Below are 16,654 nucleotides of genomic sequence, written 5' to 3'. Positions count from 1 at the left end.
TTTTGACACACTCCCTTTGGGTTTGCTTTCCCGTCATCATAAAGTGACCAATTTTGCTCCTTCATGCTCACCACTTTGAGAGTCAGCATCACCACAGGATCAGAGCAACTCAGGTAAGGAACCATAACCCCAAACATCAATGAGGAAAGGAGTGTCCTAAGGAGAAAACTTTTTGTGTAGTGATTTTGATTATTCTCCTTTCTGTGCTTTCAGGCCCTGGGCACAGTTCTGAACCAGACTCTAGCTTCCCTGTTTTCACAGTTGTTGAGGGGTTCATGTTTTTTTCTGAGAGTTTGAATGCCCACATAGAAAGACAGTTCTCTTCATCCTGAAAGCTTCTGTAGACTCATACTACCAGGTGAGTCTAGCCTGCAGCCTACAGAGCACATCTGGACAAGGGTGACTATGAAACATCTCTACACAGACTCACAAACTTTCTTAAAATATTGTCACTTTAGTTTCAATCTCTTAAGGCATGAACTCTGTAGGTGAGGCTGCCGCGTCTCAATTCAAAAAGCTAGAATGGGATGTGCCTGTGTGGCAGATATTCATTAAATACTCACTAGACTTGAACTAAAAATTCTTGAATTAAAACTTAAAGAAGCAATTTATAAATCATAAACTCACAAGTTCCAGGTCCCTCACTTCACTCTGATTGTTAACCTTCAATTGATTTTTAAGGAGAAAAAAAAAATCTCATTCTGGAATTTAAAAACTTTAAAATGTGACCAGATACAGTTCAACGTTTGATTTAAAATCCATTCTACAAACACACACACACACACACACACACACACACACACACTCACACACACATGTATTTATGTATGTATGTACTTACTGGTCTAGGATCTGCGTAGGTACCAAGCCCAATGATTGGAATGCTGTTCCCATCGCTTAGAGGTAATCCGTGATTTGTAGCACTGAGGTTCATTGAGGAGAAAGGACGTGAAGCATCAAGTTTCTAGAAGTGGAGTGGAGTGATTATGAATAGCACAAAGGCACAATATTTAAAAAGATAGCCTAGGGTCTATTGCATAAAAGAACTGAACACTAGGAGGAGGAGCAGGACAGGGAAAGATAAACAAATGATTTCTCAATCTTCCATGTTCCCCTGGACATTGTCCCCTGGACAAAGTCTCTTAAGCAGTTTTGGTTTTTTTTTTTTTTTTGAACATCATCAGAGCCCTGAAGGTGACCTTCAGAGGATTGATGATAACCTGTTGGTGGATTCTGCTTAGTGTTCTTCAAAGAAACAAATTTCTTTCTTTCTTTCTTTCTTTCTTTCTTTCTTTCTTTCTTTCTTTCTTTCTTTCTTTCTTTCTCTTCCTTATTCCTGTCTTTCTTTTAAGAAAAGCAATCTGCAATCTGGCTTCTGTCAGAGGAATTTGTTGGCAAATAACAGATCTATCCTAAACTTCCTTAAACTATAAAGAAATTAGCTCATATTGGGTGGGGGGTGGCAGAGCTGGCACTCTAGTCTCTAGTGATAAGAATACCAACTAGTCCCACCGTGAGAGTGAGACTCTCATGCCTTCATTGAACCTGATGACCTCCCAAAAACCATCTCCAAATACAGTGGTCCATTTATCTCTGAGAGATACACTTCCAAGGACCACAATAAATGTCTGAAGCTGTGCTTAGTGGGAATTGTTTCCTATACATACACACATCACACTTGTGTCTTTTTACTTAAAGGAATCATTTCACTGTTTCTCTTTGACATTTGAACTACCAAACTCACTGATCTCTTACTTTGGAGTCATGATAAATAAGAAAGATTTACTTGAATTTAAGCATTTCAGTATGCTTAATCCCAGCACTTGGGAGACAGAGAAAAGTGAATCTCCAAGTTTGAGGACAGCCTGGTCTGTGGAGTGATTTGCAAGATAGCCACGACTACACAGAGAAACCCTGTCTAAAAAAACGAGAGAAAAAAAAATCAGTATTATAATAGTTAATCAGTGCCTGAGGTGGCTACTAAGTAACTAATGGGCCTGTGTAATCAGCCCTTTCCAATCTATAACCAAGTAAATCCACTGCAAAGGAAGAAAGGTGTATTTGGCTCATGGGTTTAGCAGTCTTGCTCCCAGGTCACAGACACATTACTTTGGGCCTTTGGCAACACAGTGTTTATGTGGCATCTCCTGCAAGGTGGCCAAACTGCAAAGAGAGAGACCAGACTTACTTTGACTAGACTCGACTTCTGAAAAGTTCCAGGGCAGAGTCAACACTCCCATCCTCATGAGAGAAACAAGCCAATCATAAAGAGGCCAGAGCAACACTCACGCCCAGCAAGATACACACTAGATCTTGTAGCTTCGTGTCTGACATGTGGAGTGACCCTGGGAGCTTAGACAGCTGTACCCCTATGGCCTTGCTGTGTCAGCCCATGTGACTGCCTACAGCTGTCCTCAACAAACATTCCATGTCCTTGACATTTCCAACTTCCCAAGATCTCCCTGGAAGCTTCAGCTTCACTACAGCAGATTCGTTTATACTGCCAGGGGCTCCTTGAAGTGATCAACCTTGCCACCTGCTGCCAGCAACCCAGACCATCTTTTAAAACCTAAGTGGAAGTGTCTTGCATTTCACCTGTTATTCCCATGAACTATTCTTTATGGAGCGGAGAGCTCCTGGCTTCTCTTTTCACTTCAAAGTCATTCAAACAAACTTCTCTATCTCCTAAGCCTATTGTGGCCGTGGTCCTGTGAAATCCTCCTATGCCCTCAAACATCCTTCCTCTTCTAGTGCCAGTCTCTTTAGCGACCACACCCTGTTTGGCTGCCAGAATGGTTGCCAAAATTTCAAGTTTTCTAATTCTATAGGTTCTCACTACAAATGTGGTTGAAAACGACCAGTGATAGCTAGGCTCTAGCTTAGGTTTTCCTCTGCTAGTCAAACCAGGTGTACAAATTCTCTAGGGAAAGTACAGGGTGCCTTCCATTTGATTTCAAAGGGGGTGGGGGGGGGTAGAGGGCTTTATTGGAAACTAGAAGAAAGGCCACCTTTTCTGGAGGAGACTTGACTTACTTTTGTAGACAATCTCCTATGTGTGATGTCACTTCCCTCTCTGGGTTTGACCATCTGTGTGCTTTGTGTCTTGGATCCCTTTGTTCTAATCCTTCCTGGAATTTAAGGAGCTTCTTGATATGTGAAGTCTTTACCAGTTATCTCTTTTATCTTCCTCCCTCTCCTCTCCAGGAAGCTTCTGTCACGTATGCGCTGGTACACTTGACACTGTCCAGCTTTTGTTGGGCTTAGACACTTTTCTTCTACAGTGAGTTCTTGTTTTAATTTTTTTATATGTATAAGTAATTTGTCGGCATCTATGTTTGTTCCTGCAGTGTTTGGGGGCACTGGATCCCCTGAAACTGGAGCCCCAGACCATCATAGCCACTATGTGGGTGCTGGGAATGTAATCCAGAGCCTCTGGAAGGTCAGCCAGTGCTCTTAACCACTGAGCCATCACGCCCACCTCTACAGTGAGTTTTAAATTTTAATTATTGTGCTTTTTGTTGCTAACATTCCAATTAGGGATGGGGTGATGGCTGCGTTGGTAAAGTGCTTACCGTGCAAGCATGGGAAACCTGGGTTTGATCCTAGGACCTAACTAGAAAAAAACAAATGGATGTGGTAGTGTACACTTGTTATCTCAGAACTGGGGGTGCAAAGACAGCAGAATCCTGGGGTTTGCTGGTAAGCTAGATCCACCTAATCGTTAGCAGCCTTGCCTTAGGAAACAAGGCGGATAGCTCCTGACAACAACGATCCGAGGCTGATCCCTAGCCTCCACTTGTACACACACACACACACACACACTCACCCTCCCTGCCCTGAGTGCACCCGCACATTCATGTATGTGCACACTCCCTCCACCTATACACCTACAGCACACTAAATAAAGGATTACATTTAAAAAGGAAATTTATTTCCAATTTTTTCAAATTTTTTTTCCAAATCTGTGTGTTTTATGCATGTGAGTGTTAAATCTGCACATACAGACACTGGATCCCATGGGATGACAGCATAGATGGCTGTGAGCTGCCACATGACTGCTAGGAATTAAAATCAGGACTTCTGGAAGAGCAGTCAGTGCTCTTAACCGCTGAGCCATTATTTGAGCACAATAAATATATTTAAAAATATAATAGGATAAATGTTTAATTTCTTCGTAGAAATTTCATAAGCATTGCTCACTTGATGACTTACATTCTCAGCCCTCTCTGCAGCTTCCTGCATTTGTTCTTGATCTGAGGAGGTTACATACTTTTGTCATTGCCGTTCTGAAGACATCACTGAATATAACATCCGGGGCATCTCAGCCTAGTGTGTCTACTCTTTTATTGGATATATTTGAGTATTGTATTCTCATTGTTCTCACTCAACATGGACTTAGATTATGTTGAGGACTTTTTGAATATTAGGTTGCAAGAGTCTGAGTCCTGCTTAAATGTTATACACTATAGATTTTGTAGGTTATGAAAGTCCACTGGTTCACTTTATGCACTATGGTTCCTTGTCTGCTCAGTTCTCAAACCCTGAGCTAATCTTTCTATGTAGCCTGCATATCCACCACCTGCTAGCCAGGCTGAGGCAGTGGTCCATCTACTGGTGACTTCTCAAAGATGCCATTATGCCTAGGATCACACTCTTACACCCTCCATAACAGTGATCTTGTTACATTCTAGTGTTTTTCTTTTAAGATTTGTGTGTGTGTCTCTGTGTGTCTGTGTATGTGAGAGAGAAACACACACAGAGAGATGAGAGTACGTGCCCATAGAGGCCAGAGGAGGGCCTCAGACTCCTTGCAGCTGAAGTGAAAGGTGGTTGTGGCCACCTGATGTGGGAAATGGGAAGCAAACTCTAGTCCTTTACAATAGCGACATGCATTCTTCTTGTTTGTTTGTTTTCAATACATCCTGACTACAATTTCCTCTCCCTCCACTCCTCCCATTTCCTCCCACCCATCTCCCATTTCCCCCAGATCCACTCCTCTTCCATTTTGCTTCAGAAAAGAGCAGGTCTTTCAGGAATATCCACTGAACACAGCATAACAAGATACAAGACTAGGCACAAAACAGCCATATCAAGGCTGAGCAAAGCAACCAGTAGAAGAAGAAGAATCTCAATAAAAAACAAAAGAGTCAGAAACTCCCCTACTCCAACTGTTAGGAGTCCCACTGAAAACACCAACCTAACGACCATAACATGTATGCAGAGGACCTAGCACAAACCTACACAAGCTCTGTGATTGCCATTTCAGTCTCTGTGAGCCCTATAAGACCTGCTTAGTTGAAGTCTGTGATACTAGACTAGTTCTCCTGGTGTCCTCCATCACTCTGGTTCTTACATTTCATCTTCTCTCTCTTCCAAAGGGTTCCTAATGGGCCAAGGGGAGAGACCTGGTGGAAATTTCCCTAATTTCAAAAAGTTCCCAGTTCAACTATTAAGAGTGTACTTTTCTGAACTTCAAATTGTTTTTTAAAATTTTCTCCATCAGAGTCATTGACAAAAACACATTTTAACCTAAATTTCTAAAACTATTTAAATCAAATCAGGAAAAATCCACTAATTCATAAACCAATATTATTTTATGAAAGTTCATCTTCATATTGATCTGCAGGAAAATTGTCCAAATGAGTGGGCTGTCACACAATGTCAGACATATGAGGAATATAACAATGACAAACATGAGAAGGAACAGCATCAGCAAGAAGCAATGTGCAGATGAAGCTCTTGGGTCCTTGCCTCTCCAAAGGACACCCATTGCAGCCATGCAAACCTTTCTATCTCCAGGAAGCTCATCTGCCCACTGCAGCTCCTCCTGCATGGTGCCTGCCACCTGGGTTTTTTCTTCTTTCTCTATATGAAGTTGTGTCTTACCCTTGCAAGGTCCTTAAAGAACTGTATTAGAATTTTGATGGGGATTGCCTTTGGTAGAATGGCCATTTTACTATGTTGATCCTACAGACCCATGAGCGCTGGATATCTTTCCATCTTCTGATATATTCTTTGATTTCTTCCTTCAAAGACTTGAAGTTTTTATTATTCAAGTCTCACTGGCTTGGTTAAAGTTATTCCAATAAATTTTATATTATTCATGCCTATTGTGGAGGGTGTTGTTTCCCTGATTTCCTTCTCAGTCCATTTACCATTTGTATATAAGAAGGATACTGATCTTCTGAGTTAATTTTTTATCAACCACTTAGCTGAAGGTGTGTATCAGCTGTAGGAGTTTCCTTTTGGAATTTTTGGGGTCACTTTGTATACTATAATGTTATATGCAAATAGTGATTCTAATTTGTACCTCTTTGATCTCTTTCTGTTATCTGATTGCTCTAGCTAGAACTTCAAGTACTATATATTGAATAGATATGGAGAGAGAGGACAACTTTGTCTTGTTCCTCATTTTAGTGGGATTGCTTTGAGTTTGTCTCCATTTAACATGATGTTGGCTATTGGCTTACTGTAAATTGCTTTTATTATGTTTAGATATGGGCCTGCATCCCTGATCTCTCTAAGACTTTTATCCTGAACAGGTGCTAAATTTTTGTCAGAGGCCTTTTTAACATCCAAGGAAATGATTATGTGGTTTTTGTCTTTCTGTTTGTTTATATGGTGTATTGCATTGATAGATTTCCATATATTGAACCACTCCTGCATCTCTGGGATGAAGTATACTTGGTCTTGGTAGATGATCTTTTTGATGTGTTCTTGGGTTCAGTTTGCAAGTATTTTATTGAGTATTTATTGAGTATATCTATGCTCATAAGGCAAATTGGTCTGTAATTCTCCTTCTTTGTTGAATCTTTTTTTGGTTTGAGTATTAGGATGAGTTTGGCTGCATAAAATAAACTTGGCAATGTTCCTTGTTTCTATTTTGTGGAATAATTTCAGGAGTATTGGTATTAATCCTTGTTTGAAAGTCTGGTAGAATACTGCACTAAAACCTTTTGGCCATGGGCTTCTTTTGGTTTGGAGACTTTTAATTGCTTCTATTTGCTTAGGGGTTAGAGGTCAGTTTAAATTATTTTTCTGATTTTGATTTAACACAGCACACACTATTAACTGCCCAGTGGCCATCTCTCCAGCTAAACCATTTCTCTAGTCCCACTTTCTACTTTTTAAAAGATTTATTTATTTATTTATTTATTATTTATACAATATTCTGCCTGTGTGTGTGCCTGCATGCCAGAAGAGGACACCAGGTATCATTGTAGATGGTTGGGAGCCACCATGTGGTTGCTGGGAATTGAACTCAAGCCCTTTGGAAGAACAGCCAGCGCTCTTAACCCTTCAGCCATATCTCCAGCTCCCACTCTCTACTTTTTAAAATACTCTTGTTTAGATTTCCTTGTTTTTGTTTGTACTTCCACATAGCAGCTGGGGTAGTGGGATGAGAGACTAGAGAGAATAAATAAAGGCAGTGGAGGTTGATTCCATCTTCATGGAACCATAGCTCCACCAGAAAGACAGATGACTTTCTATGAATTCTTTGTGGCCTCTGCTCCCTGTGGCTGCCACAACATCAGTCATGAAACTGCTTGGGGGTCACAGACTTTCAGTATTACGAGTGCCCCCCCATCTGTTTTCCCTCTCAGGGTATCCTGGCACCATTGCGCACCGGGCCAGACTGGAGGGAGTGAGGTTTAGTCAGGGCTGGTGGGTTAGTCAGGACTTAGGTCAGCCTGAGTGTGGCAGACACAGCCTTCTCCAAGGATAGTTTTCAGTGAAATAGCTCTTTTTACTGGGGGGAAAAGTGCTCTGTAAATTTGGGGAGTGGGTAAGGGTTTTTCAGGGTGAGTGTATATTATTGGCTGGGGCCAAGGTGCTGGGAATGCTTCATTTGCATGAAGGGAACTCCAGGTGCTAGATGGACATGTCCTTATAGGGAGAAAGGAAGTTTAACCTGAAACCTGGCCACCAGGCTACACGACCACCTCAAGGTGACAGAGGTGGGGTCATGCACCAGGACATGCAGACCCAGAGCAGGGAGAAAGAGTCATACTCCTGCCAATCTCAGGACCAACTTTTCAGGGTTGGCACGTGCCTTACCCTTACTCTTGCTCTGGACCAGCTCCTTGGGTCACATGGCTTTCCTGGCCCTACAATGAGCCTTCCCATTTTGAGCCAAAACTCAGTGGTCTTCTCCTGGGCTGGTCTGTGCCCTGAGGTTCAATATCTGGTTAGCTGGGATAAACCAAGAATCCCAGGGTGGCTTCTGGACTTGTAGTTTTCAGAATCATAAAGTTACTTTTCTGAGCATTATCAGGATTTAGAGCTGTACTTAGCAGAAGAGTGAGTGGATGAACAGCCACACACACGTACATAATGACAGCACTTCCCCAGCACAGCACAGGGAGGCCTGTTAGTTGGCAGTTAACTCATAACCTAACCACAAAACATATTCTAGTGTCCAGGTCCCACTCACTGATTTAATTACTTAAAATAAGTTCTATGTACATTCAATAAAAGAATTGCTTATGAATTATACTCTCAGTAGCCTCAATCTCACAACTGAAACAGTAATAACAAAGAATATTTTTCAGTTTACTTATGTGCATGTCCTCTAATGTAATTTTCAAAACAAATCTTGTTTGGTGGTATGAACTGGATTATTCATGCCTACTCCAAATACGCAACCTATTTGGAAATAGTCTTTACATATACAGTTAGCAATGATCAGTGTATGTGTGTGTGTGTGTGTGTGTGTGTGTGTGTGTGTGTGTTTGTGTGTGTGTGTATATGCAATAGGACTCTGACTGAGATTCCTCCCTAAAATTTTCTGAGGGAGTGGGATCCTGGTGATAGTTTACTTGCATATGTGTGCTTTCACAGAAACAACAAATTGAAACAGATCTTAACTAACAGTCCATCGAGACCTTTATGTATAACGTGTGCACAGTGGCAACCGGCTGCCCCTGTCTCCACGGATGGAATGCTAGAAAAATCTTTACTCTTGATAAGGTCAGAGAGAAACGTTGATTTAATTTATTTGGTAGCTAGTAGCAATGATAATTCTAACAACAAAAATTTTAATGAACAGCTTTAGGGTAGAGCTTACATCAGGAGTTTTAAATTAAAAAAATTGCTATTATTGGGGAAGGGGCATATGTGTGTCCATGTGGCAGTCATAAGACAGCTTTGTGGGGTCAGTTCTGTTCTCCCACCTTTATGAGGGGTTCTGGAAATTGAGATCAGGTTATTGGATTAGCTCAAGGGCTTTTACACTCTCAGCCATCTCTGTAGCCTATGCATTTAAACCCTATTTAGTCAGTAATGTGTCAGTGCTAAGCCAACAGCCAATAAGAGCATACAGGGAACTGATAAACTTTGTTATAGAAACTTTCATGAGGGAGCATGAAGGCTATGGAAGAGCTTCTTGTAAATGGGGAATTTGAGTGATGGGGGCGGGGAATTCAGGATGCAGGTCTATTTTGCATGTCTGTGCCCTCTTAGTGTGCGGGCAAGACAGTTGTGGGTATTTAATATTTTCTCTGGAAATCTGAAAATGCAGAAGTAGCTACAGTTATTGTTAGGGAAAAATCATTTGGTCCTATTAGCAGAGGATGCAACATTTGATAATTCTGTTTCTATGTTGTGTCTGTCCCCAAATAAGAAGAGAACTCAGGGTTTTTTTGTTTGTTTGTTTGTTTGTTTTTTGGTTGGTTGGTTTTCTTTTTTTTTATTCTGTGGTTATAGCCTCATTTCATGCTGCCATTCTATTAGATCATGAAAATGGAACGATCATGCAAACCCTCTGCCTAGTGCTATATACCTACCAGGTATTAGCTCTCAGGGCTGCTATTGGTTGTCTTCGACTGTTGGTGCACACCTGGAACCCAGCACTAGGACCTTGTCAGTCCAGAGCTTGGGGGTCTGCGCCTTGCCTCTGAGGCACTAATTCATACAGGTGCTGGACTCTAAGGAATGAAGCTTAGCCAGGCAGGAGGGTCTGCAGGGTCCAGCAGGACAGTGAATGCCTGGAGGGAGAAAGCCTTTTCTAATGTTACAGCTCTTTTGGCATCACAGTGGCATCACATTCCTCACAGTGATACAGTGACACAGCTCTTCCAGTGACACGACAGCCCTTTACTAAGGAGAACAAGGGTTATATACATCTTGAGGGAATATGGAGGGGTTTCTGAGTGAGTGAACATCATTGGCTGGGCCCGAAGTGCTGGGAATGCTTCATTTGCAGGTACTAGGCTATATGACTGCCTTAAGAACTGAGAGGGTGGGGGTCACATGCAGGTATAGAACAGGGAGATGTTAATCCTTTCTCCTCAAGATTGACATTTTCAGGATTTAGACATGTCTCAACCTCACTACAGCTCCGTGCCAGTTTCGCTAGTGGCACAGGCCATGTGCCTCACAGGGGCATGAAGAAGGAGGGTTGCCATGAATTTAAGCTTCACTTGGACTAGACAGTGACACTTTCTCAAAAGCAAAATACCATCTTCACTATAACATGAACTATTTATGCATAGTATCTGATAAGGTCTGACTGGTCAACACTGAAGGCAGGTTGCTATTTGCTCTTCTTTCCAGAAGACACACCCTCCAGGTTTCAGGTAGTTGAAAGGTTGCCTCCCTGGCTCCTTTGGAAGACCACTTGATCCTGTTTGATAATATGTTTCCCAGTACATTTTCATCAGAGCTTGTTGCCCAGCAGAGTCAGGGGTTCAAAATGGGAGGGCATGTTGTGGCTGGGCTGCAGATACTGGAACTAGAGGCAGCGGTAACACAAGAGGCAATGAGATACTTTAGACTCAGGAAGCAGGATTTATATGATCACTGAATCTCAGAATTTTTAGAATTTCTTTATTATTTTTGCATTTTTTCTCCCCTGAGGATTGAAAAATAATAATAAAGGTTCTGACACAAAAACTTCAAAGTTATTCAATGATAATCTGACAAGAAAAAGGTTGGCTCTATCGTAAAGATAAACAAAGAGTTACAAAATAAATTAATAGAAAATATTTATTGTACCAATTTTTTTCTTTCTTTCTTTTTTATAGTATGTAACTGGCAAATGCAGTTTGGGGCAGCTGTCTTCTGAAGTCCCTTGAACGCTTGTGTGCCAGAAGGGGTCAGTTCAGCTCAGTGAATTACAGCTCTGTAGCTTAAGTTTAGTGTGAAGTATAAATTATCAATTATTTAAAAAATCTGATTAGCCAAAGGATCTGCAGGACCCGGTTTGAACTGCTGGGTCCACATTATTACAGGCAAGGAATAAAGTAGCAGTGGAGTCATGGGGGGGAGCAGAAATGCATTGACAGGCTCCAACAGCCTCAGGTGCAGGCCCCTCACCCTGCCACCATCTGGACGTGCCGGATATACTTCTCTTTGAGGCTGTTGAACCACCACTGGCTGATCTGTGTAAATATCTTGGTACCAAGAACTTGCACCAGCTTTCCCAGAGTGCGCTCGCCCGTCACATGGTATCTTTTACTGTGTGACCAGCCTTACTCCCTCCAAGTTCCATCCAAAGTATGGTCGAATCATAAATGTGCTTATTAGTATTAAATAGTCCTGACAGACTAGCTAGTGTGTAGCCACTCACAGACCTGTGGCTCCGTAGCATTGCTTACCTGTAGTTAGTAGAGGGTCAATGCCATGTTCCAAGCCATTTCAGAGATTAAAAATAAGGCCAACTCAGCCCCACTGAGATTAACCCGTATTGTAAATAGAGGCTAATCAAAGGGACAGACAGGTTACTGGTCATTTCCAAGCAGAGGTAAATAATCAAGAGGTCTCTCTTGCTCAGGTAGAGGAAGAAAAGCAGAGATAAGCAATGCATCCGGGATCTTCTGTTTGTTTCATAAAGTATGTTATAATTTATTCTGATTGAAGTGAATTATTTAAACCTAAAGTTCTTGAGAGTTGGTAGGAATGCTTTTATTTAAATGTGGGAATCTTAGCTATTGGGAGGCCAAGGTTGGAAGCTTGCCACAAATTCAAGGTCTTCTGAGTAAGTAACATCTGACATGCAGAGCCAGCCAGGGCTACACTCAGAACTACAGAGCAAACTTACCTCAAAAATTAAACAAAACCAAACAACGCCACAATCCACAGGCAAATAAACAGGCAAAAAGTTGGCTATGTTTCTTTTAAACAAAAAAGCACATAACTTTTTGATATGTACTTATATTAATAGGCTTTACTTATATGTAATCCACACGAGAAGGTTAACTTGAACTTAATTTGTGACAGTCCCCTCTGTCTCTCTCTTTCATTCATCTTATTTGGGAACGAAAATGTTTGTGTAATAGTTACAAATTAATGAAAACTGCAAGAATGTCAGAGTCTTGATTTTGTTTTGGTTTAGATATTTAAAAAAATAGATCTTTGTGGGGATTGATGATCTCTGCCAAAAATTCAATGCTACTTTATAAACAGAGTGCTAAATTAAGATGCTTTCCTGGGTTGAGCCACTGGAGAGGACCTACCTCAGGCAGAGAATAGGTTCCCATATACAGCTACAGATCTTGGGCCACGTTTCTGTCAAAGAGGAGACACATAAGCTTTCTAGTGTCCACACTCTCACACAGAACACCCTCATCTCTGGACTCTACAAGATTTTTGCCAGGAATCTCAATGGATTCCAGAAATGAAAGCTAAGCCTCCAGTAGGGGTTTTTATACTTCTCCAGCCTGGTTAAGCCCCTGCTTCTTAAGCGCTGGTATCATAGGCGTGTGCCACCCCTTCAACATGGATAGCTCTATCTCCATCAAGATATCAGAACTTGTCTAAACTGTTCAGTAAAAGCTAGGGCTTGCCAGTAATCCCCAAGCTGTCTTTGTCATGCTCTTTACCAATCCATGTCTCTCAACCAGCTGAGAAACAGAGGTGGGAGGATCACCTCAAGTTCAAGACTAACGTGGTCCACATGTAGAGTTCTACGTGGCCTGTCTCAAAAGTTCCTGATTTTTGTTCTGGCAGGCTGTTCAAAGGACCCTGCAAAGATCCTTGCACCGGAAGACATCTAGGGAAACCAGGAATGTTAATCTCTTAAAGACTTCCTTAGTCTAAAAAGAAGATACAATAATAAACAGAGAACTCAACAGGACTAAGAAGTTTTATAGGTGCTGCCTTTTACCAACAGCAGGAACAGCCGTTTTGGGTAAAGATGTGAAAGTTAGGAATCCAAAGCTATTCGTTATGACTATGAGGTAATTCCTTGTGGTTTTGCTCTTTAAAAACTTTGCTCCTCCAACCTAGGAACCTTCTACAGAGGGCTACTGAAAGCCAGAAGAAGAAAACAGGAAACAAACTAGGAACCTACCAGAGAGGGCCTCTGAAAGCCTCTGCCCTACAGACTATCAAAGCAGATGCTGAGCCTGATGGGCAACTGTTGGGCAGAGTGAATGGAATTTTATGTAAGAAGTAGGAAATAGTAAGACCTGGAGAGGACAGGTTCTTCACAAAGAGAGCAACCGAACAAGAAAATTTGAACACAGGGAACTTCCAAGAGACTCATACTCCAACCAAGGACTATTCATGGAGATAACCTAGAACCCCTGCACAGATGTAGCCCATGGCAGTTCAGGGTCCAAGAGGGTTACATAGTAATGGGAAGAGGGACTGCCTCTGACATAATCTGACTGGCCTACTCTTTGGTCACCTCCCCCTCGGGTGGAGCAGCCTTACCAGGCCACAGTAGAGGACAATGCAGCCACTTTTGACGTGAACTGATAGAATAAGATCGGAAAGGAGAGGAGAACCTCCCCTATCAGTGGACTTGGGGAGTGGCATGCATGCAGAAAGAGGAGGGAGGGTGGGATTGGGAGGAGGGAGGGGCCTATGGGGGGATACAAAATGAATAAAGTGTAATTAATAAAAAATTTTAAGAAAAGAGTTGAAAAAAAAATAAACCTTGCTCCTCTAGACCTCCCTGCTGCACTCCTCCTCTTCAACAGGGAGGTTGCTGTGACCCAGGCTTGAGCTTGCATTGAATAAACCCTCATGTGTTTTGCAACAGACTTGACTTCTGGTGGTTTTTTGGAGTCTCATGATCTAGGCACAACAGCATCAGATAAGAAAGATGTTTTAGGAAAAAATGCTTTGGGGCAGCCAAAAGCATTATTCTTTAAAGTGAAAGAAAAATTTTCAATTTAAACTTACCATAACTAAAAAGTATGTGAGGATTTAGGTGAGTATACATACCCCCTTTTATTTATTTATTTTTAGTTTATTAATTATATGATGGTGTCATTCTTATACACCCTGTGTATAAGGGATTTCAGTAATATGACTGGTATTGAAAGTCCTCAAGTCATTTGCTAGCCTAAACAGAACTATTATTAGTATTTAGTTGTAATGGGCCCTAAAAAGAAAATGAATAAAGAGCTATTTGACAAAGTTATGTTTCAGATGTGATACAATGGAATTGGAGCTTTCGGGGTCCCATGCCATGACTGGGGCTGTACTCTGCAGCTGACGAGTTAGGGGAAAGCAGTGTGAGAGCCTGTGGTGCGCCCTGAGCCCAGACCTCTACATCCACGCCTTACAGTAGAGAAGGCCCCAGACACAGGCAGCCAGAGTTGCAGGTGTCAAATTGATGTCCTGTGGGCACTAATTGTGTGTTAGAAGCTTAGAATACTAAGTACAAAGTAATGTCCTTTTACTGTATAATAATGACTTTAATAAAGGATGGACTCCATTGCCAGAGTTTGAGTTTTTATCAGACCAAGGGAAATAAAACAAACAAATGGAAAAACCCCCAAACTTATTAAATTAATAATGGTCATTAACCTTTTACAATTTGAATTTAAGACTTTGAGCTTAAGATTTAGGATCTTTAAAGTTTAAGACAATTTGAATTATGACTTTAAAAAGACTTTCCTATCAGGCAACAGGAAATTTGGAAGTAACTCAGAAATAATCACAGAAAATCCTTAAGGAGAAAACAAGCAAGCAAGTATGAAAGTACCTATTCATCTGAAATGAAACAAAAATGTGAACAGTATCAGAACATGACAGTCCATGGGGAAAAACTTGTTGGGAAGCTTTAGTTTTTACTACATTCTGCAGACAATTTGGTGTTACAGATTCTTATTCTATACCAAAAAATAATTTTAGGTGAAAACTTCTGAATAATCTAATTTTTACTGATTATGGTTTTGGTTTAACTCTCTTTGGCCTCCAAAAATATTTAACAAACGTGCGATTATGTTTGCTTTTTTTATTGCTGTATTATCCAGAAGAAATATTTTGAAAGCTTTTTCATTTTAATTTACTCCTATTTTTAAATCCACCTCAAACCTGTCTGTGTTGTTATAGTTAAGATTTTTGTTATGTTGTACAAAAATACAAATCCAAAAAGTGAAGCTCCAGTAATGGAAGACTAGATAAAGTGTCCTATTCTGATAGTGCTGCTGTTAAACTGAAGAGGTTACAGTGACATCAGAGCAGGAAGAGTAACCCAAAGGGCATGAGAAATCTTTTAGTAAATATTTCAAAAGGCATATTCAGCACATCTCCCTATTTAGAAGATCACTGGGAAAGCCTCAGGACCATCTATAACTATAACTGATTTTTAAATGAACACTGGGGTTTTTTTTTTGGCTTAACTTTCCTTGTAAATATATTAAATTTGTACTACAAACTTGGTTCTGAGCACATTAAATAATCTGATCATTTATAAAGTGACTGACCATTAACTGTATGTCTTATCTTTAATACTTTACAGCAAGTAAGTAGTTTTTATAAGACTGGGAGTTTATATTTTTATTTCGGTTAACTTTGAGCCTTAAATTTTTGAACTGAAGATTCCTTAGCATCAAAATAAAACTTTAAAGCATAAATACAATTGCAAAGACAAAGAAGCTACTCACATATCTTCAAGACAGTTTTTACTAGACTTTAAGAATTTATACAGCTTATTCATCAAATATACCTTATTTATTAAACATGTTGTTCCTTATTTAAAATTTTCTAGATGCCTGATGCTGAACACTTAGACATATATCTCTAAGTCAGTTTTTGTAAACCTGACTATATCTTTAAACAAAATTTATAAGTTATTATTATACAAAAATTCATCCTAATCCAAAATCTTTAGAGACCTCTTTTTTCTTTCTTTCTTTGTGTTTCAAGACAGGGTTGTTCTGTGTAGCCTTGACTATCCTGGACATGATTTGTAGATGAGGCTGGCCTTGAACTCACAAAGATCTGCCAGGAATGCTGGGATTAAAGGCATACACCATCATGCCCAGCTTCCTAGAGACCTCTTGTTGTCTCTGGTCCTGCAACCAGGGCCAGAAGTGAAGGACCTTTACAACCAGGGATTCCCCAAGCTCCCACAACAAGGCAGAGATACTTGATTGTCTAAATCAGTAGTTTCCAACCTGTTGGTAGTGACCTTGCATAGGGGTCATGTATCAGATATCCTGTATATTAGATATTTACATTGCAACTCATAATATTAACAAATTTACAGTTATAAAGTAGCAATAAAATAATTTTATGGTTGAAGGTCACCACAACATGAGGAATTGTTGTAAAGGGTCTTAGCATTAGGAAGGTTGAAACCACTGATCTAAATGACCCTTACATTATCTGTGTAGCCAGAGGCTCCTACAACCAGGACCAGAAGTGGCTAATAGCCCAAATGATCACTATAGTATCTAGTATCTGTATGGCTAAG

General features: G+C 40.6%; 1 protein-coding gene across 2 annotated transcripts in view; it reads right to left on the bottom strand.

Moving 5' to 3' along the window:
- Akr1d1 (aldo-keto reductase family 1 member D1) overlaps positions 1-16,654 on the bottom strand; it is a 287,500-nt gene that overhangs the window by 40,488 nt on the left and 230,358 nt on the right. For both annotated transcript variants that reach the window (XM_060380196.1, XM_021638210.2), the window contains exon 2: positions 842-964. In XM_060380196.1, coding sequence (XP_060236179.1) covers positions 842-934 — 93 coding nt within the window. In that variant the 5' untranslated portion in view covers positions 935-964. The remainder of the gene's footprint in view (positions 1-841; positions 965-16,654) is intronic.

Source organism: Meriones unguiculatus, chromosome 3, assembly GCF_030254825.1.
Source record: "Meriones unguiculatus strain TT.TT164.6M chromosome 3, Bangor_MerUng_6.1, whole genome shotgun sequence".
NCBI classification, from domain to species: Eukaryota; Metazoa; Chordata; class Mammalia; order Rodentia; family Muridae; genus Meriones; species Meriones unguiculatus.
Note: the sequence above shows the minus strand (reverse complement) of the source record. Positions and strands in the feature narration are given on the sequence as shown.